Here is a 25793-nt window from a genome sequence, read left to right on the forward strand (position 1 = left end):
GGAGGCTGCGCCGCAGTGAGCGGGGCTGTGCCGCTCTCGCCCTAGGTAGGATGGACCTGCCCCCCTGCCTCTGCCCCCATGTCCAATAAGAAGAGACCCGGCTTGACACCTGCCTATATACAGAGGAGGAGAGCAACATCTTCAGCGCTGGGCTTTGGAGGGGGGGGACCAACCCAAAACACAACACAGCATCAGGGCAGAGCGGGGGGCTCGGTGGTATTATAAAACCCCCCCAAGACTATGACTTCCAGTAAAATTGAGATGCCAGGGGAGGTGAAGGCAGATCCTGCAGCTCTGATGGCATCTCTGCATCTGCTGCCTTCTCCCGCTCTCAACCTTGAAATCAAATACACCAAGGTAAGTTGTGTTCGTTTGTTCTGGCAGAGAAATTCATGGTTTTCTCTCCAAAGGAGGGATTTTGCTTAAAATCAGTTTCATTCTGCCCTACCCAACATGAGTGCAGAGATATAAAAAAACAACTGCTAAAAGACTGCCTTGGATCTGTAATAAAAGAAAAAGATTTTTAGCCCTGTAATCATCTGAAAAACCACAGGATAATAGAAAGCAAATTGGACCTGGCTTTGCCACTTCTCTGTAAATGTACTGTTTTCTACAGAGCCGTTGGGGTTTATTTTCAGTGCAAAATCAGTAGTTCTCGGGTATGTTTTGGTTGCTTTTGATGTACTTCAGAGGACGTTACTATACATGCTTGAGTATCTCAATCAGAAAATAAAAACGTTTTCTTTCTTGAATTACCCTGTGTACCCAAGGGATTCTTTTACATTTCCTGGAGGACTCTTAATACTACCAGGTTGTTACAGCACTGGAACAGGTCTCCACGAACTTCCGTGATTCTTGAAGACACCCTTGAACAATATTGCGAGAGGGCATGTTTTCCTACAAACCTTTAAAGAGCGATTTTCATAAAGAGAGGGTTAAGAACAAACCCACTGTAGAAATGTAGAAAAATCTGCTGGGTTTCTGTGGTGTCTTATGAGACTAAATTGGTTTTGTTGATTAAAATGGGCTTTAAAAACAGTCATTTGTTTGTAAATGCATTTTGCATTTTAAAATTCGTTTCTATATTTTTAATCTTTGCATCTTCAGTATCTTTAAAGAATGTTTTAATTTCTGTTGGAGAGGTTTCAGATCTATTGTATAAAGAGATTACAACGTGTCAGACTTTGTTTCTAATTACCAAGTAACTTAATAGGAAAATAAGCACATCAGCACTGGAAAAAGGTGATAACATTTTTATCTACTGGAAATACAACTTCAGGAGCTTTAATGCTGATAGGAGACTCATTTTGGCTGATGTAGTGTAATTTTTTTTCTTCCATATCATCACTTTAAAAGCTTTTCATCTTTTCTCTTTTTTTTAGTGAGTGCCAAAATTAATTTGTCCTCTAACTTGTTACAGCAATTTCTTGTTCTAGAAGAATGTGTCAGAGGAAAGTCAACTATTTTAAATTTCATTGCATTTTAATGCAAACTGCAGTATGCAAATCTAAAAATGCATATAGTTTCTTGCTCATAAATTCTTTTCAAATAGTTAAATAAGTAAGGAATGCAATTATTGGATGCTGTGTAGTGCTACACCTCGGGAGCAATCATACTGTGCAAAGAGTATTTGGCATGAATTCTGTTCATTGCTGGTTTCAGTGTGAGCTGTGCTTCAGGAGGATTTCATGGGAAGTACTTGGGAGTAGTATCACAGCCAGTTTGCATCAAAAATGTACTTGCATTTCTCTGTTCTAAAACTGGAGAATTGTTTCTAAAAACCTTTGAAAAGGACAGCAGTCATCAGCAATCATAGCTTTCTTTCTGTGAGAAAGTACAGTGACCTTTAACAAATCAATACACAATTCCATCATCTCAGATCTAAAATGTTACACATTTTATACTAATGGAACAATTAAAAGAAAGTTACTTCATTTCAATATTAAGCCAAAAATAACAGCAATGTGTTTCTTCTAAGCTTGGATATCAGGTAACTTCTGGTTGCTTTTGAGAAAATTTTGGTTTAGGACAGGTATCAAATGTTTCCCTTGGCATATCCTCTGTCTCTGTTTTTCTGTCTGTCTCGCACTTTCCTCCTTTTTCTCTTTCTCTGCAGGAAATTCAAGTGATTTATAGATAATTGGAGTCTTCAGCTTGGAGTTTTGTCTTGGGCAGGACTTTTATCCTGGATCCACTTTCCCACCTATTACAAAGAAAAACAATCAAAAAATGAAATAATGGATTGTAACTTGATTCTTTCTTTTGAGGGAGTGGTCACTTCATGTCCTAAATGACAAACAACTTCCATAAACAATAAATAACGTTAGACTAAAGCACTTTAGCGAGGGAAAAAAAAAAACAACAACCCCAGACCTTGTAAAATCAGACATCTGTAAGCATTCCTAGCAGTCTCTCTCCTGCGTGTTAGCTGGGAATTTTAAATACACGACCAGGACACAGAATTCTTGAACTCTTTATTACAGGTGTCTATGAATGTAAAAACATAACCATTTGGGAGTTAATTCTTTATGAAAAATAGAAGTATCTATGAACATTTAAACTTAGTGAAAAAAATTTAAATATATTTTGCCAATTACATTCTATTTCTGTAATTCTAAAGTTGGTAAATAGATAGGCTCTTTAGGGTAGAACATGTTAAAATTCCAGGATTCCCTAAGTGAGTTTTGTTAAAGATTTGTAATATGTACTGGGAAAAATAAAATTATTAATTAATCTTTTAATAACTGCATTACCCTTGGAGTTTCTATGAAAACTCGTTCCAACTACATAGATGAAACAAATATCGCCTGTGTAATTCTCATTTATTCAATTATTTAGCAGAATTATTAAAACTTGTGAAATACTACTTTGGTAAGTTTATTGAAATAAGCAGAAAACTATATGTGAAGTCCTTCCCATCCATACACCTGACAGAGCACCCAGAGGCAATGTATGTTTGGGTAGGTCAGAAAAACATGATTTAGTGATGAAAATTCCACAATGCTATGGTTTTATGTAAGATATGCAGTAGTAGCTATTGGGACTTCAGTATTGGAAGTCAGCCTATGCTGCTTTAAAAAAACCAGTCATTAGAAATGTTTTTCCCAGTTTTTTAATGCCTTGGCACAGTCTGTGAAAAATAAAGTGTTGTAGATGTGTGTAATAAGAACTGGTGAGCAGGATGTGAACCAGACATGCAGGTGAGTGTTCGAGCACACAGGGTTAAGTTTTGCGTGGCTGGCAAGGACTAGAACTGCTACATTTGGAATTATCTCTCTTTTCACTGTGATGACTCTGTAACTCTTTACTTTTTAACATTAGCATTTGGGGAGAGAGTGCATGTGCAGAATAGGGCATCTAGGAGTGTTGCAGGGAATGAGGTTGTTCCACAGCCCTGTGGCACAGCAAGCCCTCCTCAGGCTTGTCAGGAGCGTGCCGGCAGTGCTGTGCTCCATATGTAAGGGGGCTCTTAGGTAGGAAGGGGATCCAGCCCTCCCCCTGGGAATAAGTCACGCTTCTACAAAAGTCAGCTTTGTGTCAGAAACTCCCCCAGAAGGGCTGTTCCAGAAATATCAGATGTGTGAGAGAAGCAGTAGTGTAATGTCTGCTAAGGACATGTCATTGGCATGTTTAGGATGGGGAGCACAGCCCAGAGAACCTGACAGCTTCTGAGGGTGGTCAGAAGGTTCGCACTGTTACACTGATGGCTTCTCTCTTTCAAACTTTTATGAAACTCCGTTTTCCCTCCTGAGACTGTCTCCCAAGTATCTGACAGTAGATATGGAATCAGCCCAGTGGATTGAGCCCTTTGCAGTGTTTCCCTCCTGCTGTCTCCATTTGAGGAGCTAAAGGTGTTTCTGCATGATGTGGCTGTCCTTCCTTTGTTATAATCATGTTATAATGGCATCTTCACGTCTGCTTTACAAAATATTTTCATTGTGGTTTTTATAAGTTATGTTGACTCTTTCAAGGACAGCCTGGTATAGAATGAGGAGCCCAGGGCTCTCTCCTGTCACAGCTCTGTCACTACATCAGGTAGCTGAGTGAATAAACATTCTCAGTTTGCATTATGTTGAGCACACTAATCCAGATGGATGGTTTATGTTTTGTTTCTTGCTTGCCAACTGATTTAAGTCTGAGCAAGAGCTGAACAACTTTAGCATAAGGAAAAGCTGAAGAATTGTGGTTTTGAGAGCTTTTTAGAAAGAAGTGCCCTAAAGGGATGAAGTTACAGCACAGTGGCAGTGAGGAGGCACATGAAACATTTCTCTATTAACAGCCTGTGATTTTGCTGACAACCATATCTTCTTTGTCTTGTCTAAGTGGGTTTGCCTCTACCCTTGCACCACAGGCTAAAATCTGTTCAGTTTCTACACACAGGCCAGGTAAACTACCCAGCACTGCAACAGAAAGCTGTATACAGGAGTTGTATGAAGTATAGGCAAACTGCTTCTGAGTAGACAAAAGATGACAAATACATCTCAATTTGTCATATGATAAGCATCTGCGTTTGAAGTCTTTTATTTCTAGCTTTCAGTATATTCATCGTCATTGTGCTTCCTTGGCATTACCCTTTCCATTAAAATTTCAGCATGTTTTCCAGATAAAATTCTAGACTGGCATTACGATAGAAGGTGGGAAATCTATTTTATTTAGATTAATATGCAGAATCTGTTATTTTTTGAACAGAAGACAAGCTTTGGCAAAACTCAGGTAAGTGAGGAATACATGCAGTTTCCCATCTGTCTTTCCCTAAATGAGCTACTTTGGTGCCTTTTGAAGTCAGATCCACTGAGCAATGCCTGAAAAAAACAGCTTGGCTTTTGGGTCACCTAGGTGAGCACAGTTCTTTTACAAAAGATGGGGCACAGAAAATTAGAGAAGTTTACATGAAGAGTAGACAAATAGAACAGCTACTTTACCCCTTTGTGGAACACTTCAGCCTCTGATGCTGACACTAGGGATGCTGCTCTGTATCATCACAAATGATGTTTCAGTGTGTATACTGTATGAGGATTAACTGTTGTTTAAATCTCCAGTTTGAATTATCTTCCAGTGTATTCATACCTTGGTTTTAGTATTACAATCCATCAACTCAGATAGTGATCGGAAAATATTTATGCAATTCCTTCCAGTTAGTAGCCTGAATATGGGATTATTCTTTTCTCCCAAACCTTTATGGTCTTCTGCCCAAACCCAATTTACCCAAGTTTTGCATGAGGGCACAAGAAACAAGCATAGTCTTACGTGTATCCAGTCCCTGCCTTTGCCTATTCCAGTACAGCAGCCATGAGCCTTAAAAACACAGAAAACACGGGGCTGAACTGGCCCCAGCTAGAGAACTGTGTTACTGAGGGTAACTATGGCAGCAGTGACCTCTTACTGTGCTGAATCTGCTGGATCTTCAGGGAAAATGCACCCTGGTTTAATGCACCGAGCTGGACAGTAATATATCGCTGACTCTGTCTGGTTGGTAGGGTCAGATGATGCACTGAAAGACTTTCTCATTGATTTTCTCATTGCAAAAAATGTTTAACACTTCAAGTATTCAAATGCAAAAGATCCATGTATTAATTTGCATACCAAAACCAGAAGGCCAGTAATAAACAGAGCACTTGCCTGACTTGAAGGGCAGACATATTCATCCCCCTGACGCAAGCAGAGCAGAAACTTGAATATGGATCTCTAATTTCTCATGGGGAATGGGTCCAAATTTTGCCAACTTCGCCATATTGTGGAAGAATTTCATGTCATCTGTTGTTGGATAATTTACTTGTAAGTATTTATGAGGTCTCAGAGATCAGCTTGATAGCCCAGTAGGCAGGACACTAATGAAGGAAAAGTAGGATTTGAGTCTTTGCTTCAAGAATAATCATGATGTTGGACAAGAGCAAGGAATAACACACACGCTCTCACACTCTTTCATTCTGACAAAAAAAACCAACCTCATTAATTCTCTGTTTCATTTTGTCCTCCAGAAAGATTTCCCACAGAAGCTGACCAGTTCTGGTGCATTTTCATATTACATTTCTATCTTGTAGATCTGCATTTTCTGATAAATCCCACTGTCCAAAAATTCTTGATGCAGCTTGTCCATCTCCCTGTGGAGATGCAAAATTGTTCCCAGCAGATCTTAATGGGCTCTGCCAGTTTGAAGTTATTCAGTGCCATAAACTGCCTGGGAGGACCACACCATGGACCCACTGGATGCAGTTATTCTCTTTTCTTTACAAGGCATGTGAACACTTCCCTTCAGTGAGCTGTTCATGGACATTGCAAATCATGGCACAGATCCACATCCAGAAGTTGTCTGAACCCTTCCTTCCAAGAGCCTTGGCATTTCCTGCCTTTGGCAAATTTAATCTCCCTTGAGTTGCCCAAATGTCATTTAACTTCAGCCCCAGTAATATTTTCTACAATACTCTGATTAGCCTGAACACTTTTATCTACAAACTCTTTACTTTACTATTAATGATCTGCAAAGGCAGGTGAGCCAAGATATTGATTGCCAGTCACAGTAATGAAGGGGCACCTTGCTATTAACCTCTTTCCAGGGAGAATTATCCGTTTATTTCCAGTCTTTTTATCTTATCTCTTAACCACTTTTTAATCCATGGCAGGACTTTATCTTTCACCATATGGTTACTAACTTTCCTTAATAGCCTCTTGCTAAGGACTTTATCATCAAAAGCCTTTTTAAAGTCTAAATAAATTGTATCCACTGATTCATCTCGGCTTCTCATTTGACTAACTATCTTCCAAGAAATCTCACACATTTACAGAGATAAATGACAAAAGATGAGTACAGTGGTCCATATCATAAATTCTTTGTCAGGTCTTGCATAAAGTCATATTTCTTTTTTTACAGTTTTGCAGCTATCTTTTGTAAGGCTGGACTGTGGCATTTCTCTATTTATTTTTTGAAAATTCTTTTCTTCTCCCCAATTCAAAAAAAAACCCCACAGTTTTTTATCTGTTTGGGGTTTTTGTAGGAGTAGAACTCATTCCTTGAAACAAGTAACCAATATATCAAATCTAGTTCAGCTGAAAGAAACAACAGACAAAAAAATGCAATTCAACAAAGACAAGATCGTAAGAAAGCCATGTAAAAGTAATATAAGCACAGATGTGTAGAGGTTTAAAAAATCTTCAGAAAGCTGCAGTTCTATGCAGTTCTCTAGTGAGGAATCCTCAGACAAGGGACAAGATAGCCCTACTTAAAGCACAAAAAGTGCATGGATACCTGTGTGAAGATTTACTACCAAGTACTAGGCAGAGAATGATGAAGTCTAAACACTGATTGCCATCCAAGGGCTCAATCATTCATTACTGTTATGTTTAGCAAATGAATTGCTGTTCAATCTGCATATTCCTATCTGGTTTTCTCCAAAACATAAGTTCCCTATTTCAGAATTTGTCCAAAACCATATTTCTATTCATGAGTCTATTCTGTAAATAGCAGTCTGCTTTTGTGACATGAATACAACACATCAATGATAAGTCACATGGTGAACTAAGGTTAGGAGCACTTCATTACTACAAGTGTGATATGTGAAGCCACATCAAAGTGTTGCTGCAATAGCATTGCTGCAATAGTCTCCCAAATGAAAAAAGAAAAAGAGAACCCAATCCTTGATTACTTGGAGTCAGTGCCTTTCATAGAGAGCCTGGTGAACTATATTGGTGACTTGAAACATAATGTATTCCAGCTTTGTTGGACTGAAGGGGGAAAATACTGCAGAGAACCAACCACATCATGTTCTGTGACCCAAGTGAAAATGTTTAAGGTCAGCTCAATCTCAATTGGCTTCAGCTGGAGGCTAAAACACTGGGACCACACTGACCACTAGAGTACATAGACCTTAATCTGTGAGGGATTTGTAGGTAATGAAGACTTTGAATTGAACTCAAAATCTAAGGGGATGCTGTGGGACAGCTGTGAGGGGCCCACAGCAGGTGGTGTGGCTACAGAAAGGATATGTTTACTAATTTCCATGTGGATTTATAGTATGCCCTAATTTAAAATAAGTGAGTTACAAAAAATTCATTTGGAAAGCCACAAAAATACTAGAAGAGTTGCATGGTAAAACAGGCTGCAGCCCCTTTGCTGAACTTGGAAAGAGGATGCCAGGGGGACACTGCCTTCTTACCATGCTCTGGTCCTGAGGCAATGATTACCCTAAATCCCTTGGGTTTTACTCAGAAACTATCAGAAAGTGCCTTCCCAGACAGAAATTCCAAAGACATGTATTTACCCAGGTAAGGTCTTATCTCTATATGAGACTGATTTCTTTCCAAAGCAGAGCTATTTACCATTCTGTGTAAATACAGGTATTTTTAGACTGTCTTATAAAGGCTGATCTTATCCTATTGTGAGTAGGTCAGTATGCCTTAAATTTGTCAGAATGTCAGGTGTGCATTTCATCTGAAATAGATCTCTCCAATTGGAAGATCCTTCCAGGTCTGTGCTGTGGCATTGTTTTCTCATGCTTCAGCTGAGAAACACCACTTAATGCATCATCGTCATCCTCCTCATCACCGCACCATCACCCTGGTACACTCTAAGTGGCTTTTATGCAATTCCTGATGCCTTTTGAAAACTGGAAGAATTGATGCAGTAGATTTCAGGATGCATTAGCATTTTCTGAAATAAAAAGAAATCAGGATTTCTTTTTATTTCAGGAATTTTATTTCAACTCCTTGCAGCACAGCTGGGAGTGAAGCACTGGACCTGTCCTGGACTCGGCCCTTAAATGATTTTTGGTGTACTGCTGGTGTTAGATTTTTATTAAAGATGATTCCCCAGAACAAGTATTTTTACCTGTCAGTTTCCAGTCTTCCAGTTAGTGGCTCTGCTTTTCTAATTTTTGAACAGAAATATAATCTACCTTGGGATAGCCAAATAAGGATCTCCCCAAAATACACAGCCACCTCTGGAATTATCTTCAGTCTCCCTTCCATAGCCAGGTTGTGTTCAGAATCCAGTGACCCTTCCACAGACCATATCTGCTTATTTATTTAATTTAGGCTTCTCTTGGCTATTTTATTTGTTACCTTTCCAGTAATTTTCTTCAGATTATTTAGTATGTTTAGTAGCAATTTTTATTTTTTGTGTTTGCAGTCTTTGTGTTTTCCAGCCTACTTTTCCTCTCCTATCTTCCTTCTTTGCCACCCCATTTTTTGTTTGTGCTTCCCGTTTTTAACCTTGGGAATGCAAATCCTTTTTGACTCTTTCACATTCTTAAGCCTCCATGCTGATTCTATGGATTTTAATTTCTGAGCTTCAAGCAGGGAGTTTCTAAGTTACTTCCTCTTTAAAAAAAATCTGCTTCTTGAAGTTTAGTATCCCAGAGAGTATGGCTTCTTCATGTGTTTCTCTCCTGCAATGAAGCTGGAATTATTTACATGGTAACCATTTCTCAGGGGTTCAGACACAATTTTTAGTCCTTGACAGGACTATGTCAAATGTTGTTTACATTAGGATACAGAAAACTCTGTTCTCTACACACTATTTGAGTGCAGTTTTCACTGAACTAATAGGGAGTTATTTTGGCTCCAGCCTTACTGCCTTCATACTCTTTTTCCTCTTCAGTACCACTTCAATGTCACTTCAGCTGCTCTTATTTTGAAGTCAGTACCTCACTCCAGTATTATCCTTCACGATCTCCACTGCTTCTCTATCCGTGGGTCCGTGTTTTGTGTTATTTCTCCCCTCCAAGCAGTGCCCACGCAAAGCGTTGCACACACAGAGCTCTCCCCCCTGCAGCCTGACTTGTCCTCCCTACACAGCTTACACGTAAAAAGTGTGGTATGCCTCTGATAATTCTCATCCCCTTAATGCTCAAAACCCGCTGGTTTTTCCTCTCAGTGATACAGTCCAGATCACCCATTTTCACACTCGGCTTTCTTAGGCTGGTTTATAGGCACTTGTGCTTTTATTTCCCAGCTATAAGATGACCTAGATGAAAATTGTGATCTAGTTAGTTGAAAAACCCTGTAAAGTCTTTTCAGCTCAGTCACAAAAGCACTTCCCGTGACACTGCACCTCACTTTATTTACCATTCTGCTAGTGTAAAATGTCCTTAAAATAGAATTTAATTTTAAACTGGGTTTAATACTTCTTTATATTGTCAAATTGATTTGAGAAGGCATTTATGTAACTGACAGGTAGATACATAGATTTCTTTTTTTTTAAGGAACCACTTCATTTTGTTGTCTAAACATATTTGGAGTATATTTTAAACGTTCTTTGCACCCAGACATAAAAGCACTGTCCTGATTCTACTGGATATTTTCAAAGCTTACCATAACATATGCATTTTACATTTGCTTATGGGTTTTTTTCAGCTGTAACAGAAATAGTTTACTTTCGAGTTTGTCAAAAGAAACTCGAAAGTAAAGAAATTACAATAGCAAGAAATTACCACTACCTTACAAATCAAGACACTTTTTATTTTTCTCCAGTTGCTTCAGTTGTGACACACTGTTGCAGCAGTCCTGTACCAGAATGGCCTGCACAGACCTTGAGAAACAAGCACAGCTGTTTTTCAGGATATCTGGCTAAGCCTTTACCCCCTTTTCCATCAGTGCCTGACATTTTGTTGGTCTTCCTCTTTTTGTCCTTATCACACTTTCTTTACCACGGCCACTTAACAGCCTCTTCTCTTTTGTGATGTTTATTGGATCTGTTTTCCTGAGAGGTGAAAATCAAGCTCTGCTTTTTTCACTATTAATTTGAAACAGTGATCTAAGAATAACACTAAATGTGCTATAACTATGCTGATGATGGCCTAGGAGTCTTGGTGGTCCAACCCTTTGATAGTAGTTTTTAAATCCATTTGTTACATTACTTAAGATGTTTTTAGCTGTTATCACTCAACTGCAAGTGTTAATATTCTGCTCCATCACATCTTTCAGAAGGCATTAATTGATTCAGCCTCACTGTAAAACTGTGACAAGGTTCCTTCACAGATGGGGGAGTTTAAATTTGTGGGAGTGTAACCATGACTAACTCAGACAGTAGGTCAGTGTCAGAGGCAGGATCTCTTGCTAAACCAGCCAGACTACAAGAAGATCAAGCCTCTATTTTTGTACATGGTATTCTGGGAAATGGCAATACAGATGAATTTTGGAGCTGGTGTTTACCTGTGGATGCATGTCTGCATTTCTCTATGTTATTAACTGCACACTTGTCTGTGTACTCACTATACACACACACACACAGCATAGATGAAAAGACCCCTTTCTTTGCGCTCTTTGCTCTCTTTCTGTGTCACTTCATCAGGAGTTGTCTCTGTTGCTGTTCCTCTGAGTGTTGTCAGGGAGGCAGTGCCCTCCTTGCTGCAAAGTCTGCATAATGAGTTCAGATGGAGCTGAAGCTGGTGATGTTGTTCCCCTCTGTACTTCTCTTTAGGAGGAGGAATATTCCATCAGTGCAAAGCGGTGACAGTACTGGAACTCCAGTTCTGGTATTGCTTCTATTCACATCTCAAAGGTTTTGTTTTAGTAAGGCTCTCCAGCATGGAGGGAGAAGGAAAGCCCTCCTATTTAGATACCAAGCAGGAGCCCAGTGCAGAACATGCCCACTGACTGGTGCAGCTCAGCTCTTCCTCCCATGAGCCAAGACAATTGCTTTTAATGTCTGCATTCTGCATGCAGCACCAATGTGTTCATGCTCTTGCTCTCTGTCTCAGTTCATTTCTTTCCTTGAGGGAGCAACAGGACAAATCCTTTGATAACTTGTTTCCTGGTTAGAAGCCTTTACCTGCTTTCCTGGATTGGTTCCCTGTGGCTGGGAACCCTTGTAGTCAGCTCTTCCAGCTGTTTGCCTAAATGGTCTTTAGGGAGACTAAAAGAAATGAACCAGGAACAGCAACATTTGACTTCAGCCAGGTCCCATGGGAATTCAGTTATTACTCACTGGATTGGATTGGCAACATACCTTCTACCTTCCACCAGGTCCCTGCCAAAGGCTGCATGCCATGAACCTTCCCCAACAGCTGTCACTGCTGTGCTCCTTGCAGAGGTGGGGCACTGGGGGACATGTTTGCTGTAAATAATACTGGGCTTCATACCTTTACACACCAATAGTACTTGCAATGTCTGGGTGAAAAATTTCTCAGATTCAAGTCTTGATAGTGATTTTAGCCATTTAGTGATCATGTGTCATTGTGCTTACTACAGGCATAAATCCTGTCTTGTAGACAGCAGGGAAACTAATGAGGTTTTCCCATATTCTGGCATCCTTACAAGAGATTCCAGCAGAGAAAAATGGAGTTTGGTTAAAATGGGGAAAAGAAATGCGAATTTTAGAGGAAATGGGGAGAGTGGATCTTGGGACTGCATATATGAGTATTCAGGTTTTTAAAAGAAGGCTCTTTATTGACAAGATTTATAGCACGCTTTGCTCATTTAAGGAGAGCTCAGTATAACCAGGTATTGGGTTTGCCCTGAGCCACTTTTTTAATACTGCATGTTTGGCAAAAGTTTAGGGTCATGTTTTACATTTTCATACTCTAAGTCATTAGTCTATTTCTATTTAAAGTTCATATAAGAGCTCGTTTTTTCATGCAGGCCTTCATCTCTATACAGAATAACTTGTTGGTCATATACAAAAGTGTTAAATTCTATCAAACATAGGCGTTATTTTTTTATATCCTCAGGTGTTCTGTTTGATTGGGACTGTAATCAGCTCTTGCAAGAACACTCCACATCCAGTTTTAGTCTTAGTACCACAGTGTACTTTGAGGTGTAAATCTGTCAGGTATCCAAGCACAGCAGGATACTTTGACAGTTTAAACCCAGTTCTCCCCAATCAGCCCTATGAATAATAAAAAGCAGAATGACCTATTCCAGTTTTGTACATGTAAAAGGCAATGACTCAATCAACAGAAAGAACTGGAGGAGAAATTAGAACTGAACTCTGAGGAAAGGTAGTCTAACAGTTTCTTCTCTCCAGAAGAATATTCTAAAGTAAATAAATTAGTATTTACCAAGACTTTTTATTGAAAAGAATTTTCAGCCTGAGAGATTTCATTGCAGCATTGAATGAGAGGTTTTGGGTTCCTTTGCATGTTCTTGAAGAGCAAAAGGAATTTATAAATCTGACTTTTGGGAATTGTTATCTCACAGCTTCTTCTAACAAACACAACAATTTGTTTTAAAGGCTTTCACCAAAGATGTCATGAGTGGTAATCCCTATGTTGTAAGTGGGTACTTAATGTGATTTAACTTAATGCTGATGATGCAAAGCTATTCTCCCCCAAAGCCCATTAAGAACATCCAATTTTCTGGTAGACTAACACTCCTGCTTACTATCGTGGAGATAAGTGACTGTTTAACCAGGACAATAAGTAATACTTTCAAACCAAGGCTGCAAAACTGAGTGGCCACAAAACTGTTCTTTGTGCAAGTTCAGACTTTGAATGTAAATGTCACAAGCTGAGTTTTTTGTTTTTAGGCGTAGTTTGAATTTCTGTATGTACACATATGTACACACAGGTTCTTTGCATCATCTTAATGGGTGTGCTGGTGAATATCATTATTTATGATATCAGTAGGCATGGTCTAGTAAGAAAAAGGCCAGTGCAAGCCATTTGTGTAAATTAAGTAAAGAAACCAATAAATAATGAGGTTTATTTTATGTCTCTCTAAAGTGCAGATAATTCTAACAGTTTATCCAAGATAATGCTTCTCACAGCACATGTTTTTTGTGGCTTCTGTACATGTAGAATGGCACAAAAGGAAATGTCTCTGGCATCATTAACACAACATGCTAACAGTAATATTTGAAAAGCTTCAGGATGCAAAGTAGAAGCGAAGGCAAACTTTTCAGGAGCTTAAGGCTGCTCACTTGGGTCTAATATAGACTTAGCACTTTGCAGGTCAGTGGCTCTGCTATTTGTCTCTGACCTAACAGATCTGGAGTTCTTCACATCAAAACCAAGTCTTGCTGAGCTGAGATCAAACGTGTTAAGGTAAGGATCTTGCCAGTGATTTATCGTGCCAGGGAGGGTGATCAGGCCATAAGGGGCCACTGCAAATGAAGCTGACATTCCAGCAATTTCTCATGTGTAGTTATAAGGTAATTTTCTCAGGCAGAGCCTTAAGTCAAAATAAATTTGCTTATTGTATTTTTCTGTGTTGCCTATAATGTCTGAAATCCTAGGAGGAATATTTATTTATGCAGCACAGCTAATTTCTAAGTAAGAACTTGTTCCTGGTGATGAACATTTAAAATGGCAGTTACCTACAAGGGCGATTAAATTTTTCCAAATGGCAGAACATATTTCCCATGTACAGATTAATAGCTCACACTGTTTTCTGTCACACATAAGGAGCACACAAGACTGGCAATGCACAAACAATGTAAAACACAGGAGAACTACACAGAGTAATACGAGTCTTGTTTGTACAAACCCCTCCTCATTCCCACCATTTCAAATGAGCACTTGTGGAAGGGTTTCCAGGATCAAGTTCTTAATAGCCACAACTTCATTAAAGCCCAGTGACAGCCCAATAATTAATTATGTAAACAAATACTCCTCCTCTCCAGTCTCGATTTAGTGGATTTTTAAAAATCTTTCATTATTTCACTTTTTAAGGTGCAATAAGTGACATCAAGGATCATTCTCCATAAAAACCACTGCCATCTTTACCCAACTCATCCAGTGATGGTTTGTCTGTAATTAGTGAAAATGGAAAGCACAGTTAATGTTTTAGTCATCCTGGTTTCACAAGCAATGTTTTCTGATGCTGTTAAATTGAGTAAATGTTCTCCAGCAATTAAAGAGTCCCACTGATGAAAGGATAAGTAAAGCTTGGGAGCTTAGTTTCTTAGGAATACATGAAATATTACCTGAGCTATGTTACTGCTCCTGTATTGTTCTACTAACAGCAGACAAATTCTTCATTAACTGAAAAAAGTAAAAATTACTTTGACGAAAGCCTTTATGTTCTGCAATGAAAGTTTTTTCCCACAGGTTTAATAAGGCAGCCAAAAGGAGTAAAATGTTTGTGGTGGGTATAGTTCAACAGACAATACAATCTGAAGTTTCTTCTCTTTAGATTAATTTTCTTGAACAACCAGGCACAAAATAATCCCTTTAATGAGACTGAATGGAAATAACGGATGCTGTACCAGCATGTGGCACAGTGAGAAACTAAAATAGAAAAGGGTATCATCACAGTTTGGCAGCCTGGGTTTTGTGCAGGAAATACTTGGGGGGGGAGGAGGAAAGTAAGCACGCTACTGCATGTTGCTAAGACTTATTTAATCTTCTTAACTAATTACTCACACTTCCTAATTCAAAATCATACAAACAAAAATGTTTAGATAAGCTGGGAGTTTTTTCAAATGGGTACCCCCTACAGCTTAGAAAACAAACATGACAGGTTTCCCCTGTCTGATGTGCTGCCATTTGCAGAAGAACAGACCCAACTCCCAGAAAGACAGAAGACTAATTAAGACAGGAAGACAGGCAGGTCAAACATTTGGCGTGAGGGATGAGGGACATAGGGGAGAAAAAATCATGTTACATTCCACTTTCACAGCAGACTGACGGGAGGCTTCAAGCCTTTCTCTGATTCCATTTGCTGCTCAGAGACCCTGAATTCCTCTGGTTTCTCCTCCCATCACACCCCTTTCCTAGCATACCATTCCCTAAACCTCTTCTGTCTGTGAGCTGGCTCAGTGGGGCACTTGCTCTATCTGCCTTTAAGCACCCGAACATCCAGGTGAGCAGAACAGGGCAGCAGCCCCTACAGACAGGTCCTGCTCTGCCCTCTCCTCCCACCTCTCTGGGACTGAAAAGATCCCAAGCTCCTGCCACCATGAGGGCTCGATCATGGGAATCCTCCTCCAGCTCATGTCAGCCACACTGAAGCCTGACTTAAATTACACAGGCCAAAGTGTCACCAAATCTTGATGTATTCACCTCTTTCAAACACTTGGCTTCTGATCCAAAGTCCACTGGTATGAAGCACTGGCTTTAATTTTGGTAGAGTTGACTCAGGCCTTCTACTTGGGATTTACACCCAGAGAAGGCAAACACCCTGGTCTTCTCATCAGACACCTCCCCTTGGCACAGGACTGGGCTTGCACAAGCAAAATTGTACCAGAGCTGGCTGCACTGCTGCACAGACAGTGAAACCACTCACTTCTTGGGCAATTTATTTCTGATTCCACTTTTTTGATCCTCCTGCTGTACTATGTTTCTAAAGGTTTAAAATTCTCCAACCCTCTCAATGCACTCACAAGTTTGCCCTCTAGATTTGAGTGCAATTTCAAGCTTGAATTTATGAAAGAAAGCCACATTTATGGTACACCAGGTCCAAAAGCAATGACATTATTTAATCAGGCTCTGAGGTCCAAATGAGACTTTAAAAAAAGATGAACTACCTCACAGCACACAGAGCTTTTAGAACAGAGCTCTTTTTCCTTTTCTTTTTTTTTTTTTCTTTCTTTTTGTATTTTTACAGTATGGGGGCAGGGGGAGGGGGGTGAGAGTAAGGAGAGAGAAGGACAACCCAGCAGCCAAAGAGGAAAAATAAAAATCAACATGTTCTGGTTTTGTTTGGCCTTTCAGACCTCACAGGCTCTAGAGCATGTGTCAAGTTTCCAGTGAAACAGCTTTGTTTCCCAGTACAAACATCCCTCTGGAGGCTGTTGCCACTGATTCCCTTTCCTCAGCTGGGGCCTGATTCAGCTCCCACTGAAACCAGCTGGATTTTTTACTTTTGTTCTACTCTGGACCTCTTGGACCTCTTGTAGCTGAAAACCAGCTGTGCCCACGGGAGCTTGCTTGCCTGAATTAGATTTGGTGCAATGTTCCTCTGCAGTTCACTGTTATTCTCACACAATTGCAGTTCCTCCACAGCTGAAAGGCATCTCACTGAAGAACCCAAATCTGGGTAACTTCTGAGGATGATTCTGCTCAGGGGTAATGAACAACATGAGAACCAGCTGTGCTGAGGTGCTGGGCCAGCCAGGCTGCCTTGGCTTGTGCAGGGCTATCCCTTGAAAGCTGCAGAGCCACTGGCACTGCCCAGACAGGCTCATTCATGGCTCAGAAGCAGGGTCCTGCAACCTCCTTGGGGAGGTTGGCCTTAAAGCCCATTACTCACCTTTTGTGAACTGCCAGCAAGAAGCTGTGAATCTTGATGGTCAACTGAACAACCCTCTTAAAAATAAAATTAAATGGCACTGCTGATCCATCACTGGTCATTCAGCCAGCAGACTGCTAGGATTGGCCTTTGCTTTCCTAGTGCCTTCTTATAAAGCAGGGTTTGCTGATTCCATAGCCAGCTGTTGGTTTCCAGTCACTCCCAGGAGTGCCTCACAACACACTCTAGAATGTGAGAGATTTGCTGTATCAAGACAGCCATAAAAGTGAAGGAAAACAAGGCCTGTGAAAATAAACAAGCTGCACCTCTGATTGGCAATCCCACCTAGTTCATTCCCTTACAATTGTGCTAATCATTAGGACTCTTGAAATGTTTCCCAAGGAGAGGAAATGAAGTTGCTGAGATGGGAAAGGATATGAAATTTCCTGACCAGACTGAGGCACAGGTGCCCGGTATCTGGGATGTTATGCAGTATTTACCAAGGGAAATGCTGCTGCTGGATTTTTTGCATGCCTCTAAAATTGTTGTCCGTCCCCCCTAAAAAAGAAGTGCCATTATGTACTTCTAGTGCCTCCAGCTCTGAGAAGATGCTGAGGGCCAAGCAGCTGGGATTCTCTTATAAAGTACTTTGGCATCTGATGCCCCCTCCCCCATCCCAGCAGATTTAGTGTCAAAAGCTCTCTAAGGAAAAAGCCACATATGAAAAAAAGATCTTTGATGGAATGAAACTATAACCAGCTACTAAATCAATTGAGTTAGGAAATTCCCATTCCTTCCTCCATTCATCCAGAACCAGATCTCCTGTGGGAAGCCATTATTATTTGGATGTTAAAATCCTCTTCCTGTACCAAAAAACATTTCTAGGAGCTGCAACAGCACAAAAACCTTGTTTATTAAATCCATGGGAAAATAATTCCACCTCCAAAGAGCTGAATGCAGGGCCACTGTCTGTGCACTGCCTGAAGTTCTGAGTTAAACAGCTGGGGAGCCTGAAGAAAATGTCTCATGACATCATCACTAAGCAATATCAAATTAAGAATGTAGATCATCATTTCACTCACACATCATTTGAGAACATTTTCAAGAAAGGAAATGAAAAGTTACATTGTTGCCACCTGTGTTGATTACTCTTATGAATTAAGAGAGCCCAAAATATTTTTTTTCCCTGTATGTTTTAAGGAGAGGCAATACAAAAAAGAGAGGCAGTGAGCATGCAGGAATCCCCAGTGAATGTAAAAATCAGTTCCATTTCCCAAATCCGGGGCTAGCCCCTGGCTCACAGCAGAGGGAATTTCAAGTGCCATGAAAATAAAGCTCCTTCAACTAAAAGCTGCAAAGGAGGTATTAGTTCTGTGTTTTATTTTAGTTAATTGTATTTATACACACACTCATAAAGATAGTTGTTTAGTACTTCCTTGCTGGTAAATAGTGTTGAAAACGCATTTTCTCCCTGCTCTAAATTTTGCTATTGCTGCACAGCAGATCAGAATGTCAGCCTGGGTATGTACACATCCCTTCCTCTTTGAATACTTATCACTCCAATTACCTGCATGGTTTAAAATGAACATTAAGTTGCTAAATATTACTGAGCCAGCTGGGATGGATGGCTACTGAAACAAGAGATTGTAGCTGTTTATTTGCAAAGCTAAATTTGCTTTGTGTTATGCTACAAACATTTACTCTTGGCTTGATTTCAAAACTGATGAGCATCCAGAATGCTATTGAACTCAGTGTGTAATGCTTGTGAAATACAGGTCTTGTCCAAAATGCAATGTATGATTTTCTTCCAACTACATGTCAGCAGTTTCAAAGTAGCTTGGAATTTTTACATGGTAACTTTGGAGTTTACTTTTCCTTTGTACACTTTTCAGTATGATGAGGTATCTCCAAGGCTCTGAACAGTCACTTGACCTGTAGGATTAGTCAGATTGATTTCTTGATCAGCCCTGTGAACTCTGGCAACAGAGGCCATATATAATTAATTAGCCACAGGCAGGATTTGAACCTAGTGAATACATGGTGGGACTGTTATCTTGCAAAGCTCTAGTACAGGATCTGTGAGAACATGAGTGTATGAGCAAGAGGTTATTGTCAGTACCAGGAGAGATGTGACTGTTCTCTTTAGGAAAATCCATGCCCTTTCCATCTTTCATTTGAAAAGGAACAGAAATTGCCCATGAGATCTCCTGAGAATGCTGACACTCCAAGGGGCATTGTTCACAGAGGCAGCTGGGAGCTCCCACCTCTGGGAGCTGTCACAGTGCTCTGTTTGGAACAGCCCCTCGCACCCGCTAGCCTCACACACCCCAGCATCTGCACCCCCAGCTCCCCTGCTCTGCTGGCCCCTTTGGCATCACTGGGGAACAGAAAAGGTATTTGGTTTCCTCCTTCACCCCCTGCACACCAGCCTCAGGCAGACTCCACTCACAGGAGGCCTTGGCTGCTTTGCCACTTGGGTTTGTTCTTGGCTAAATGGCTGCACTGACAGGGACACCTCAGTCCAGCAGCAAAGTTGGCCTTTTATCTTCTTGCTCTGACATTACTGCCCTTACTGCCTCTACTGAGAGTAAATGGCAAACAAAACGTTTGTGTATTCCAAGATTTTTCAAGTGCTCCCTTCTTCCCTTTGCCTTTTGGCACAATGCTATTGATAGCACCCAACAGGCCAGATTATTTAACTACCACAATACCACATAGCAAATGCATGACACACTATAGACTTTTCTTTTTCTTCTCCCTACTGCATATCACAAAAGGTAACACTAGGACTCAAACAAAAACAAATTACCTCAGGAACTCCTGGAAAACTCAAGTGGTTAATCAGTTACCTTTTATTTACATATATATGCTTAATGCTGAATTAAGTTGTAAAAACCAAAGGCTGATTTATAGCCCCAGTCAGCCTTAATTAACATTGATTCCAGGGGAATAGTAAATGTGAATAGCCTTCACAATTGAGGTTGAACAATGAACTCACTGGGTGTTGTCCAATTTGTAGCATGATTTACATGGAAGCAAGCCCTTCTTTTTCTAAGGTTACCCCTTTTTTATCTGGTGTTTAGGATGGGTTATATATAATCCATAGATAGGAACATTTGCTGTCAAATATTCCCTCTGATTTAGAGTTAGCCTTTAGCATGATCACTATAAATAAGGGAGAAAAAAAACCCAATTTGAGGCTTTGCAGGGATTCCTTTTTCTTGCAATGTGTCATCGCTTCTCCATTTCATGGCATTTTTACGAAGTGGCCATAATGAAAGTCAGATTAAATGTACAGGATATATACATTTAATCAACAGCCATTGGAGTCAGTAGTGCTGGAAGAGTTATAAAAGCCCCTGTGAATGCAAATTTATTGCAAAAGAATCTGCGTCTCAGTGGTAGGAATATCTGCTGAATGGTACTACCTGACACAGAACACCTAAAACTTTCAAAAGTGAATTATTTAAGTGTAAGGCTTTGCTTGTAAAGCCGCCAGCTGCTGGATTTCAAGACTTGAAACTGTTCCAAAACATGGGACTAGGTACTTTATTTGTGCACTAGAGTAAATACTCTGATTTTACTGCCAATTTAAATGTGCTCAGTTTACAGTAATGAGCTTGTATAGGCAATACCTTGTTTATAGAAAGTGGAACAGGAAGAAACTAACATTAACCATTAACAGTAGCAATTTCTCTTGCTTTCAGCTCTAACTTTATGCCAAATAGATCCTTCCCATGTCTTATCTGAAATATTTACCGTTCTTTTTCTAAGTCAGTGGGATAAATGGAGCATTCAATAAAATCATACAGCTTTTCCTTCCAGTCAGCTTGAATTGCAGCACTCTTTTGTAATTCCACGGCACTATTTCTCATTCCTATGGTGAAATGTATTTCAAGAACAAGTACATGTCCTGTGTACTAGCAAACCTGAAGATAGGTGTTAATCCCAGCAGAATGGAGTTAAATTTTTTTAATCTATTTAAAAAAGAACAGACCACTGCTCTAAGGGAAGTATATTGAATTGTGGCTGCCACGATTTCTCAGGTTCTTGTACTCAACCAAACTGCTTTATTCTTTCAGTGCAGCTCACACAAGAAGCCCATGTGTTTATGTACATCCTGTCACCTTAAACAAACATGCTTACATCTTCTCTGGCCATCTGCTCCTGAAGCTGGAAGTTTTCTCCCTCCCCCTCCCTCCTCAGCACCCCCCAACACTCACTGGGTGCAGAGTTAACTCTGAGGAAACTCAGTGGAAAGCATGAAGTAAACTCCTTCTTCCACACAGGTCACAGATCTCAGGGTTTCTTTGCTTCACTTACAGTCTAAAAGTGACAGTGATACACCAGAGGATCTCAGCTTATGGCATTGGTCACTAGAGATCATACTGGTGATTCTTTCACTATCTCATTTGGGTTAGCTCCAGAATATCCTAACAGGGAGCAGTACTTGGGTTTGCTGAACAGTGTCATCCCTGAGCAGGAAGACACCAGCACAGTCTGGGATGCTCACAGTCCAAGGACACAGGTTCAGGATAAAGAGCGTGTGCAAGGACAGCAATGGCAGTGGTGTGGTAGGTCCTGAGTTCAGCAACCTTTGAAAACCTAAACAGAAGGAGCAAGGAGGAGTAAAGAAAGGACAGACTCTGGACTGGATGGAGGGGCACACACAGCAAAGAGGTTGAAGTTTGAGGCATAGGGAAGATGAGGAAGCAAACAGAAATGCATCCATAATAGCAAAAGTGCATGGATTTGTTGGTCCCTGTGTACAGTTCTGTTGGCAGGGTCTTTTCCAGGCAGGCACAGGTTCCTCCACACACAGCCACAGTGAGCTCTGGAGCAGGAGCTGTGACACTGCAGCTACTGTGGCACCCAGCCTGAGCTAACAAGCCCTGCTGAGACGAAACAGCTACAGCACTTCCCTTTGGCTTGGACAGTAGGTTTGAGCAAGCTCATGTCTAGTAACTGAAAACTCTACAGATGTATTTTTGCCTTCATGTGTACAAAGATGGGCCAGTTTCTCTCACCTGTGTATCTCTGATTGGAACTCCTCAAGATTTCAAAGCTCCCTGTCTCTATAAACACAGCCCTGTATGCAAAAAAAACCCAAACCAGGTGGTGAGCATTCCTTCTCTCTACATGTGAACTCCTGCTTTCAGTGGAGTCAGGGGGAAAATTCCTGTGTATTTCAATGAGGCCAGGACACCATATTGCACATCTAAAGTTGTATTTCATGGAATCCAATAAAAATACATTGATATCTGGACTCCAAGGAGCCCAAATTGTTCCTGGATTTTTTGAACACTTTCATTCTTAGAAAGATTTAAAAGACAGAAAGAGTCTGAATACCTGGAAAACTTTTCGCTCATTTTCATGTAGCAACTTCTTTAATACTTGCTAATAAATAATTGCATCCTGTTCTTAAAAGTCATTCAGCAGAAAATAACAGACACGTATGCTGCTACCAGTAAAAATCTACTTTAAATAAACTCATTTGTCATTACCTTTCTCAAGACAGCTGTTGTCAGCACCATTACCATTTAAATTTGTTTTGCCCCTGACAATTAAAATATCAACACGGAGAGAATGTAACAATTTCCATTGTTCCTAGCAGATAAGCAAGTTAGTTTTGTGCTGCAAGCCGTCACTGTAGCCATAATTGACTGACTGTGTATTGAAGAACTGTGATGTTTGAGATTATTCAGCCTTGACTGGGATGTATCAGTGACTAAATGTTTACTTACTGAACTGAGTGATTACTCCAAATCCTTGTCTTGTCTCCAGCAGTTTCAAGGCTTTTTCTCTGGTACAGCTATTTCTTTTTTTAGTTTATTTGTTACAGTTTTTGAACCAAATTTGAACATCAACCAATGTTTAGACTTTGGTGTTGCTTCTATAATGACACTGCTATAGAATACAGAAAGACATCAGGGGCTGACCTCAGCCTGAACTCTTGAAAACTGTAATTTTCACACACAAAAATAAGTTTCAGTTCTTTTGTATTAGAATCAGCAGCTTTTTTTCATGAGTTTGTTGTTATATATGTTACTGTTTGTTCATGCAAGAGACCTGATGACTTTTCTTCCTTTTCCAGATTTTTATCAATAATGAGTGGCAGAATTCTGAAAGTGGAAGAATATTCCCAGTATATAATCCAGCAACAGGAGAACAAATCTGTGACATTCAGGAAGCTGACAAGGTAATGTATCCCATGAATGGCTATACGTTTAATGTATAAATTAAATGTATAACAGATAATACAAATGTATAACTAGATCAAAGCAACGAGTCCAGAATAGCACTGTTGGGCAGTTCTTTTATAAATCATAGTTCCAAAACCCATCACATATGACTAAGGTTGTATAACAGCAAATCCCATAAACCTGCTCTTGTTATTTACCTTGTGTCTTCAATTTTCTTCTTCCTTCTTCCCAGGTTGATACGGACAAGGCAGTGAGGGCAGCTCGGCTGGCTTTTTCCCTGGGTTCTGTTTGGAGGAGAATGGATGCCTCAGAAAGAGGCCATCTTTTGGATAAGTTAGCAGACTTGGTGGAAAGGGACAGGGCAATTCTTGCTGTAAGTGAAACATAAAAATCAGAAGTCAAATCAGTTGTCAGTTCTACATTCTGAGAGCCAATTCATTCATGAATGGGTTGATATGAATTGTGTGTGAAAACCAGATGCAGCTTCCTGGCTGAAATGGCTCTGTCCACTTCCAGCGTGGTGCAAAACCCATAAAGGCCAACAAGAGGCTCCCAGTGGGCTCAGATCAGCTTTAAATTGGATATCCCACAACAGCGGGGGTGTGTACACGTGTGTGCCCACCAGGCACGCCTGTAACTCCTCTAGAATAAGAGATGGCAGGTTGGGGTGATCTGTGCAGGCAGGAAGGGAAGGACAAGCAAGGTGCTCAGGGACACAAGTGGGGTGCTCAGGGACACAAGTGGGGTGCTCAGGGACACCGAGATGGTGACACGAGTTCCGAGTGCGGCTCCATTCCTCCCTGGGATGAAGCCATCGCAACGGTGCCATTGTTAATGTTGTTTTCCGCATGTCAAGTGCTTTGAACTAAGCCCGTGAACATCTTAATTCCAGCTTTGTCAACACTTAAATCATCTTACCGCCGGCACATACTGTAAAATCGCCATGGGGAGAAGGAAGTGCACAGCAAATCAAGTTTACTCTGCCTGTCATTTAATTTTTATTTCTGGAGCCAAGTTCTTTACTGAGCTGCACTGCAGGCAGTGCCATTAATTGCTCTTGGGGATATAAGTCAGTGCAGAATTAGGCCTCCATTCTTCTCTATAGAAACTCATTTGATAGTTGGTGTGTTACACAGGGGCGTCCTTTGCCCATTCTTAATGATTTCTATTGGACAGCTATTGAGAATGAGTTAAGCTACTCAACATCTTAGGATATTTTATTGGATTTTTTTTGCTAAATGATCTTAGGAACCCCTAAGAGGATAGCTTATAAGATACTTTTAAAAATAGGAATATTAACTAAAAAATAAAGATAGCTTGTTAATTTATGAGCTTCCCTAGAGGAAAGTTTGTTTACTTGATGGCAATAAATAAACTGGCTGTACAGTATAGATATCTCAGACCTCAGCAGGAGTCTTGGCAACCATATAGAGAAATTTTTATATTCACATCAATTATATAAAGAGGGATGTGTCCATTCTTCTCTTTATGGATTCAGATCATTAATACAGGGCTACAAGGAGCCCCTTCTCAGCTGTTATCATTAACATAACAGAACCCAGTTTGACAGGCATTTTTATCTTGGCTCCTGATTAAAGCAATTCAGCATTTATAGATCTGGACCAAACACAGTGGCTATTAGGTTCAAAGTACACAAAGGCACATGAACATGCATGTGGATACACATATAAATTCACAAGACAGACACACATAAACATACACAAATATTCTTAAAATCATAGCCATTCCAGAATACTCCAGAAGAAACCAGTTTGGGTTTTGCAAAAAGTAACAAAGGGGATCAGATAATTGTTCTGAACCTTCTGGGTTAAAATTACACCAAGCTGCAACTGATTGGTCTTCATTAAAATCTTTGTCATGGTTCAAGAGCTGTTAAGATGGTGAATCACATACAATAGTCCAAAACTGTTACAATGCTTACATCTCTTAACTTTTTCTTGTCCTGCAGACTATGGAATCACTGAACAGTGGCAAACCATTTTTGCAAGCTTTCTATGTAGATCTCCAAGGAGTCATAAAAACCCTGAGGTATTATGCTGGTTGGGCAGACAAAATCCATGGAATGACCATTCCCGTAGGTAAGGGGAATTAAAGCACAGCTATGCACCTAAACCTTCTCATGGCCAGACTAAAGCTTAGTAGCTCACAGCTTTGTGGAAGGCAGAGGAGGAGCCTGGGTTGCTCCTACAGTGTGTAGTGAGTTGCTGAAGCAGATGTTGGAAAGTCAGCAAGGGCAGGACTGGGTGCCCTGCTCTTGGCCTGCCCCACATGCACATGTGAGGAGGGCTTGGTTTCTTTTGCATGCATCCACCTGAGAAGGAGATGGCTCAATACCTACATTTAAATATTGATACACGTATAAAAATGGATGAGGAATAAGCCTGAAAAATACCTTGGAACTCATGAAAATAGTGTTGGGTGCTTGTTTAAGAAACAGTATCATTATGTATAGATCTTGTTTGTATA

The 25793-nt window shown here is 40.3% G+C and overlaps 1 protein-coding gene across 1 annotated transcript in view; it reads left to right on the forward strand.

Annotated features, from left to right (window-relative positions):
• Positions 1-240: 240 nt before the first annotated feature.
• Positions 241-25793, forward strand: part of ALDH1A2 (aldehyde dehydrogenase 1 family member A2) — a 52164-nt gene continuing 26611 nt past the window's right edge. The window contains exons 1-4 of the mRNA XM_066558572.1: positions 241-357; positions 23198-23302; positions 23539-23679; positions 25276-25405. Coding sequence (XP_066414669.1) covers positions 241-357; positions 23198-23302; positions 23539-23679; positions 25276-25405 — 493 coding nt within the window. The remainder of the gene's footprint in view (positions 358-23197; positions 23303-23538; positions 23680-25275; positions 25406-25793) is intronic.

This window comes from Molothrus aeneus, chromosome 13 (assembly GCF_037042795.1).
Source record: "Molothrus aeneus isolate 106 chromosome 13, BPBGC_Maene_1.0, whole genome shotgun sequence".
Taxonomy (NCBI): domain Eukaryota; kingdom Metazoa; phylum Chordata; class Aves; order Passeriformes; family Icteridae; genus Molothrus; species Molothrus aeneus.